This window comes from Anneissia japonica, unplaced genomic scaffold, assembly GCF_011630105.1.
Source record: "Anneissia japonica isolate Jap-2015-1 unplaced genomic scaffold, ASM1163010v1 scaffold287767_len825999_cov190, whole genome shotgun sequence".
In the NCBI taxonomy this organism is placed as follows: Eukaryota; Metazoa; Echinodermata; class Crinoidea; order Comatulida; family Comatulidae; genus Anneissia; species Anneissia japonica.
The window spans coordinates 528547-536968 of record NW_022707033.1 but is presented as its reverse complement, the minus strand read 5'-3'; the positions used below and the strand labels follow the sequence as shown (position 1 = coordinate 536968).

Here is an 8422-nt window from a genome sequence, read left to right as displayed (position 1 = left end):
TTCTAATATAGACAATGGGTCATGTCTCATATTATTTGTTATATTTTTATTATTCATTATTTTCTTGACTCGCATAAATGATTTTGTTCGAAGAACATTTATATGCGGTTGTACTTCGCAGCACTTCACTTGCAATTTGCAATTTCTAGTAATAAGTAATAAATTTGGGAATGTACTGACTGAGCACTCCCACCGAATCACTTGAAAGATTTTTTCCGCAAAATTTGGGAATTTATGGAGCATTCAGTACTTATAACATGTCAGGTAGGGCAAACATAATTTTTATTACAACATCTTAGGATAAGGAAAAATAAAACAAAAAAGCCATCCAAGGATAACCCAAAAAACAAAAAAAAAAAGTCCAAAGCAGAAAACAACAAATATTAGCAAGAAACAAGAGATAATTTAAGTAAGAAACAAGCAAAGGTATAGTTGACTAATCTCAAGGATCTGGAGCTTTTCTTTGGTAAAAATTTATATCTTCTACCAAGGAGGAATGTTTGAAAAAGCCACTTTAAAAGATTTAAATAATAATTTTCATACCTTAACCTCGGATTTTATGCTTGTGGTTTTTTTTACCAACCAAAATGCATGGGGTGAGTGATGGTTGGCAATGAACTCTAGAATTAAGACTATGGTAAGCACCCCCACACCAAACACCCCATACCTTCCCTCATTTTCAAACGTCACTGCGCTTGGACAAAAAAACATTTATTTTATTTTGATCTCATCATCATTCACAATTTAGGTTCACATGATGGAGCTCTTTCACTCTGCAGAGCAGACCCAAGTGATCAGCAACCTTAGCACTTTGCACCACCTCATGCAAAATAATTTTGATATTTGAATAAAATATAAAAAATTAAGTTATTCTTAATAACCTCTGAATACTGTACATCCAAAACGAAACAATTTCTTTGGTTTGAAAAAATAATACATTCTACAGTACTCAGATTCATATGATAAAAAACTAAAGAGAAAAAAAACCACTTATATTTATATAAATACAGAAAAATATGATACAGATTGCTTGAAGAGGCAGAATGTAATAATGCCCAACTATGTTCTATCTTACCTAAAAGGTGGCATAATTTTCAAATGTTTACTACAATTTTTGAAGTAAATTAATGGTATGAGTGTTACTCAGTACAAAGTTTACCTGTCTGTAATTCATTATTTACACATGCTTAAGTTGAGTAGGATTTTAAAAAATGCAAACTTTGATTGCACCATCGTTACTAACTTAATAATTTGATATCTGTTATCATGAAATGATAATATTCAAGAGTTCCTTTTGAAATTGGGTTACTTTTTTGTTATCACTATTATAAACAGTTTATGGATTGATAAGTGAACCTACTACTTTTGGGGTATGGAGTTATTTTTGTAGGGTGCTCACCCATCAATCAAGAAGGTTTTTTCTTCCTGGCAGAATGCAAAAGCTTTCTTTTATCATAATCACAAAATACACTACTCCCATGAATGCTTAAAAAGCTTATCAATGGTCCCAAATGATAAAATCTACTGAATGTTAAATAAATGAAAAACAAATCCACTCTTTTGGTCTCAGATCATGTAATACCATAAGGAGAAGACTCCGACGACGAATAGTAAAATGATAAAAGATTATGCAATCTGAGCATAGCTTTCAACCAGAATTTCGTCAAAAAAACTGAAGAATTTAATCCATAATTCCATAAGACTGCCATATCAGGAGAATTAATGTTCAACATATGTAGTAATGTAATCTTTAACTTCCAAAAGGAGCCATTATTAAACAAACATTTCAGCATTTTTCAACTGAAACACAAAGGACAGCTTTGATGGAATTGAACCTGGAAAACTAAAACCTGAACAACTCAACAACCTAGAAAACAAATGGGGAAATTATAGCAAGCATATGAAAGGATGCAATATGGAGAGCCGCTTTGGTAGTGGTACTGGTATAGGCATTTATAATGCGCCTCTTCCTTGAGGTTATAAAGCGCAGTTCTTTTCCCTGGTCATTGGGTCCATGTGCATTAACTGTTGCTGCTGGCAATCAGCGCAGGAGCAGGCACCCCACCAGGTAACCATTACTCCGACCTCGAGGTTGGGAAACCAAACTGTTCCTGCTGCGCCAAACCGTTTGGATAGTGCTTGCACTCATGTTAATCTTCAGGGTGTTGTATTATATTGTAATGTTTCTGTTGTATTGTAATAAAATAAATAAATAAATCTGTATATCTTTACCTCTGATATTGTCTTTGTCATCTGTTTACATAGCTCAGGCTCGTACTTCTCCTCCCCTAAGTACCCCTCAAGGGCATCTTGCAGAATGTCCTTGATCTGTTTGACTGGGAATTTGACCGTTGGATTCAACTGGTAGGTTGGCTCTAGCTTCATATTCTGGCCAACACGGGCAATGTCATGGGGGTCATCCATGAAGGACACCGTGCTCATTGACCTTTTAAGTAAAAAAAAAAACAAAAAAAACAACCTAAATTCAGGTACTGTCTGATAATGACAATATCTTACTTTAACATAAAAATAACTTAAACTTAAAACTCAATCAGACAGAGTAGATTTAATTAATAATTATTCATTCAGAAAGAACTGTCTGTTTGACTTACATTAGTTCACCTTCATATTTATCATATATTTGCATTGAATTATTATATTTTTTTAGAATAGAGGCTATACGTGAAATCCATTTTTAAAAATTATTTACATCCATCTGTTTTATTTTTATTTTAATTTTAGTTAATGTGTGTATGTTTTTTGAAAAAAAATTACATTGCATTCCTATAGCTTTTAATCCTTATTTGATGTTGCTGTTGCAATTAATAATTTTTATATTCTTAATAATAATTCACTTTCTACAGTATTATACAAAGAGTTTTTAAATCTGTCTTCTCTTCTTGTTGTCTATTTTGTCTTCCCTTTCTTTTTTATCTGTCTCCTTTCCTTTGTAATCTGTTTGGGTACTGTCCCCTCCCTTGTCATTTACTACAAGAATGTTATCCTAGGGAGTTTTTTTTTTAATGTTTTCCTTTTATCAATTGTAATGTTTTATGTGTTTCTTGAATAAACTTGATTTTAAATTATTTTAATGGCTTAATGTAATTTATTCAGTCCTTTTATAATAGCAGTTTAAATTTGAATGGAATGTACTACGTATTGTATCTTAATGGTTTTAATTATTCTTTGTATAAAAAAAAATTTGCACTTGTGATCATTTTTATTGCATACTGGTTTGTGCTGTACAAATAAAAATTAGTATTAATAATTACATAAAAGAGTAATTTGTTTTTATGAACATATGACATTTAAATAAATACATATGGATATAATCAAAGGTGAAATTAGCAGGTTAAATTTTTTCTTTCATATTTTGCCCCTACTTGACATTCCTTCTCTTACCCGGTTGGTCGATATCGTGCTCCATATTCACTACTGCTTAATAGTGATGATGCACTGCCCCTTTTCTTCAACAGACGAGCCGCTTTGTCCCTCGCCAAATCTGAAGAATGCTTTTCAGACATCTTTGCTAATGAAGAATGTAGTTAATCAATTCCTGTACAGTTTTATTATGCTTATAAAAAAATAAATGTATGTAAACCAATTGGCATAGAAATAATAGAATAGAATATAGCCCACTCTCTACATTCACATTATAATGGAATATATATATAAAAACCTGTCCTTTTAAACCTTATTCCTTCTTGATACAAAAGTCATTCAGCCTTAGTGGCAGAGTATACAGCAAACTGAAAAGTATGCAGTAAATTTAGTTGAAGTACAGTATGTGTGTGAAGGAAGTAGGCCTGGCCCTCTCCTCTAGGACACATTCCATGGCTAATAATCCAATTATTTTTAAATAGTAAGCCAATATTTGATGTTATTTAAAAAAAATTGGATTATACAGTTACAAAACCAGATGAAACTATTTGATCATATTCCATGGCACTGTGCAAAAAAGATGGCAAAGAAAGATGGCCTTCAATCAACAAGGTTTATCACAAATCAAAACTGCAATGCACAATGGGACTGAAGGGAGTGACTATTCACCCGGCAGATTCGCACTAATCGAAAATGTGATCATGAATATTAGGTGTTACTGTGTACTCGTTGTCCCCAACACAGGCCCATGTTCCCAACACAGCCCCATGTGATCATGAATATTAAGTATTATAACATGTTTGTTACTATGTGAGAGGCTATTTTTGAGGTTAGGGTTGGTCTATTCAGGCCACAGACCCTGTGAATTCACGCCCTCTTAGGAGCCGCACCAGCAGCTCGTTATCCCCAATGCAGCCCCATGTGACCATGAATATTAGGTATTATAACATGTTTATTACTGATCCAGACGCCTTTAGTGCTGATCATATTAAATTTGATAGTAATTGCTATTGTTGTGATGGAATAGACAATAACTGGATTTGCATCAGGAGAAACATGTATAGGTGTAATTTGCCAGGCTAGTGATCTGGAGATCGTGGGTTCGAGTGCCACTCGAGAACAACTTGCGATTCTTTTCGCATTTTCAACGTATTGAGTATTCAGTATATATCACGTCAGGTAGGGCAAAATTACACCTATATGTTTCTCCTGACGCAAATCCAGTTGTCTATTCCATCATGATAATAACAATTACTATCAACACTGCAGTACCCGCTGCTTACTTGGACTCGAATTCAACCCTGGCCTTCAGGTGGAGGCTCGGTGGTCTAGAATGCCAGGCTAGTGATCTGGAGATCGTGGGTTTGAGTCTCACCCAACAACAACTTTGTTTTCAAACGTACTGAGTATTCAGTACATTTCACACCAGGAAAGGCAAAATTATACCTATACATGTTGAATTTATTATGATGTGAGAGGTTATTTTTAATATTTTCAAATAACTACTGTCGGCGGAAGGGTGTGAATAACTGTTTATTTATTGTTCACCCGGTGGACGGCTGAATATCCTTTGCCGGTACTAAAAAGGGGGAAATAGCGCCATTTGATCTTTCTTTCGCGCAACCACGGTGATGGTGTGGTGTCGTCTGAATTATCACAATTATTTTTCAAAAAATGCTGAATAATATAGTGTGTGTTGTTGTTTTCTGCCTCCTTTCCAATCCCATCAGGCTATCTGTTGATATTTCATGATTTTGTGATAAACCTTATTCGACCAATCAAAAATGTAATTATAAATTAGGTTTAATAACTTCTAGGACCTAGGCTAAGAATGGGTATTGCTTGCCTTTTTTACCCTCACACTAGCTAAAATTGGATAAGAACTAGCAATACATCGCGAGTTGCACCGTAATAATTTGTTGAGAGGAACATGGTTTTTAGTAATTACTAATAAAATGCTAAAAACTGGTGTTAATGAAGAAGTATCGTATGTATCATTTGTTAGGAGCATACACACACACGCACACACACCCACACAGTAGATAAGTTGCTAAAAACACGCTTTTTGAAGATACAAGAGTTACCTTACTACTAAAGTGCATTAGCGCCAAACCTACCTAGGCCTAGGCTAGTCCAGCCTCAGTCTACGATAGGGCCTACTGCTCGGATCATTCATGCATGGCATCTAGGCTAGTAGTACTAATACTAGGCCTAGCCTAGCCTAGCTAGACCTGATTTTCCCAGGATTTATCAATCATATTGTTATAAAAAATGTCATTTCGCAAGCAACTATAACTACTGTATTAAGGAAACATATAGGCAATTTAAATGAATATCTGAATAAAGAGAATTATACAAGTGAACACTTACTTTCCTTCATTGAACAGTGGACCTAAAATAACGGAGTTGCATCTCAATGGCAACCAGAAGCTCGAATGCAAAACTTCTATTTACAAAATGCGACGAACCATACTTATAACGCATAAGCTGATTGGTTAACAATGCTCAGTTGCCTATTTTACTTCAGTACTTCGCCAATCATGGGTAGTTTCTTCTAGATAAAAGATAAAATAAATTTTATGAAAATTGTTTCCAAAACTACTTAAATTACACCATTTAATTCGCAAAAATATACATAAATTTTTAAATATAAAATTTTATATTTATCTTTATATAAAAATATTGTATTGTTTAATATAAAAATATTATGTTTTGCAAATTCTAATAAAAATATATGTGGTACACCGAGTGATTTTACTTTGTAAATTCATAGACTTGAACCCAAAAATAAAATGACCTTCCGATGATGGCGATTTGACAGGAGTTTAGAAGTTGATAAAATTTATTTTTTTCAACATGTATTTTCCTGTTGGTTGGCCAAAGTATCTGAATGTCCCCACAGAAAGGGATGAAAAGCTAGTAGAAGTTAATAGCAACAGAGAAAGGCAATTATTTGCTGTTGTGACCACACAAACAGTCTATATTTGGCATTGTAATGTGAGTATCGAGTCTAGCGAGCGTAGGCTTACGTGGAACGTCAATCAACACTCTTAATGCTTCTCTGATCTTACTGGGAAAGGGAGGAAACCTTCTTTTGAGCTTTGTTGATTCGTCGTAGTGCTTGCTTAGCCCATTCTGTTGTACTGTATAGGCTTAGGATTGATTAGTTAAACACGCCCTGGATCTAATGGCTTGTAATGTAACCTGCATAAACTAAATAACTTTCAGATTTGATTTATTGTGGATCTTGATAACTTAAGATAAATGTTTTGACGTGTGGAAATTATAAGATTCACTGAAGTGTCGAATAGAGCCTAAACATTTCATAAAACCATGTTTGCAGGCAGCAATATTTGAAATATTAGGAATGCTATATTTACTGAAGGGTGCATATCACTACATACCAGCTGGACTGCATATTATTACAAATCAGTGTTTGATTTTTAAATATGTAAATTACTGTAAAAGGCCCCATAAAAAAAAATTAATTATCACCCCCCTCCCTCATCACTTTTGCGGAAATTCTACCCCCTCCCTCATCACTTTTAGGAAAATTTTGATTTTTTTTTTTTTTTTCAATCAACATATATTTTTATTTCAAATGGTCGTTTTTCCATATTTTTTCACTTGAAAAGCTCATGATTTCTTGCAAATATGTTTATTGATACAACAAAAACATATTTTTTGAATATAAATTTGATTCCATTCTTATGACTTTTTACATATGTGTCCCTAACCATTGATTAACTTGTGAACATCGGTAGCATGTGGACGAGGTTGGCAAAAAAAAAAAAAAAAAAACCTCCCTCCCTCATCAGTTTTTATTCTTTGATAGGGTGATAAACTAATAATTTTTTTTATGGGCCTAATGACAAACGTTGTTTTCATATAAAAGTTAAATTTTTTTTACCATTTAGCTTACTGTGAAAAATATGCAAATATATAAAAAAAATATATCTTTTAAAAAGTGTTATCATTCTCACAGTGTGATAATAATCACCCAAATAACATGTTTTTTCTCCTTTTCAATTAAAATATATAGCACAAAGGCCAAATAAAATTAGTTGCTAGTTTCACGTCTTCGCCCTCATGAAATTTTGGAGCCTAATGAAAAAAATTACTATTTGCTATTTTTAAAAAATATTCGTTTTTCCCTGGACAATAAAACTAATGATTTCTGAAAGAATGATGTCAAGCCTAAGAAGTGGTGGGAACATAAATTTCAGAAATACATTACAAAGATTCATTTTACTTCTTATATAAAAAAAGAATATATTTATGCTATATGTTGACCATTAGTATATAGGATAGTAAAAAGCAAGTAGTAATCACCCTCACCAAAAAATAATTTCAAATCCCAGACGTGAAACTAACAATTAATTTTATTTGGCCTTATCTGTTTTTTTTTTTATTAAACTGATTACAACCTCGTAACATTGCCTTCTTTTAAAGACCATGCCATATGATTTCAAGTGAGGTTACTTTTTTGTACCTTTTTATAGCATTTGTTTTAATTCAATAAAATTAGATTTTTATTTTTTGCTCCACCTGCATAGAATAATAATTTTACCAAATAAGAAAATTTTTTTTTCTCACTGACACACACCCTGTCCAGACTATCAAATTTCATTTGGCAAAAACTTGTGACATGCCTAAATATGGTCATGATGACATCACATGACAGGGATGTCACCAGCTTTTTGGAGTGCCGGTCGGCGATTCGTATTCGTGAAAGCTCTTAAACCAAAAGGACTAAGTCGAGCAGGCCTAGGCCCAAGGCTAGCTGACGCGATTTTTTTCGGCTAGGCCAGAATTTGAGGAGTGCAACAAAACAGATGAAGATGAGACTTACTGTAGGCCTAATTAAATTCAATAGTTGACATGCTTTGTTTTAGATTAAAAAATAATAATGAACAATTCCCGGCGACAAAGCATCGATCCGACTGTACCCAGCCGCATTGTTTGCCGTAATTTCACATGTTTGACGATTACCACGATGAATGTGTATGTCACTGATTCATGTGCACTCATTTATTTATTT

At 33.4% G+C, this 8422-nt stretch overlaps 2 protein-coding genes across 4 annotated transcripts in view; one reads left to right on the top strand and one right to left on the bottom strand.

Moving 5' to 3' along the window:
- The window catches only part of LOC117106307 (tctex1 domain-containing protein 1-B-like), a 10994-nt gene extending 5120 nt beyond the window's left edge, over positions 1-5874 (bottom strand). Inside the window, exons 1-3 of one of the 3 annotated variants that reach the window (XM_033247669.1) lie at positions 5752-5874; positions 3403-3529; positions 2233-2446 (exon numbers count right to left, since the gene is read on the bottom strand). In XM_033247669.1, the coding sequence (XP_033103560.1) occupies positions 2233-2446; positions 3403-3529; positions 5752-5761 (351 nt within the window). In that variant the 5' untranslated portion in view covers positions 5762-5874. Of the gene's footprint in view, positions 1-2232; positions 2447-3402; positions 3575-5751 lie in introns of all 3 variants that reach the window. The other 2 variants (XM_033247670.1, XM_033247671.1) reach the window with 2 other exon arrangements.
- A 297-nt stretch (positions 5875-6171) lies between these two features.
- LOC117106322 (RAB6A-GEF complex partner protein 1-like) overlaps positions 6172-8422 on the top strand; it is a 23509-nt gene continuing 21258 nt past the window's right edge. The window contains exon 1 of the mRNA XM_033247695.1: positions 6172-6378. Within this exon, the coding sequence (XP_033103586.1) occupies positions 6238-6378 (141 nt within the window). The 5' untranslated portion in view covers positions 6172-6237. The remainder of the gene's footprint in view (positions 6379-8422) is intronic.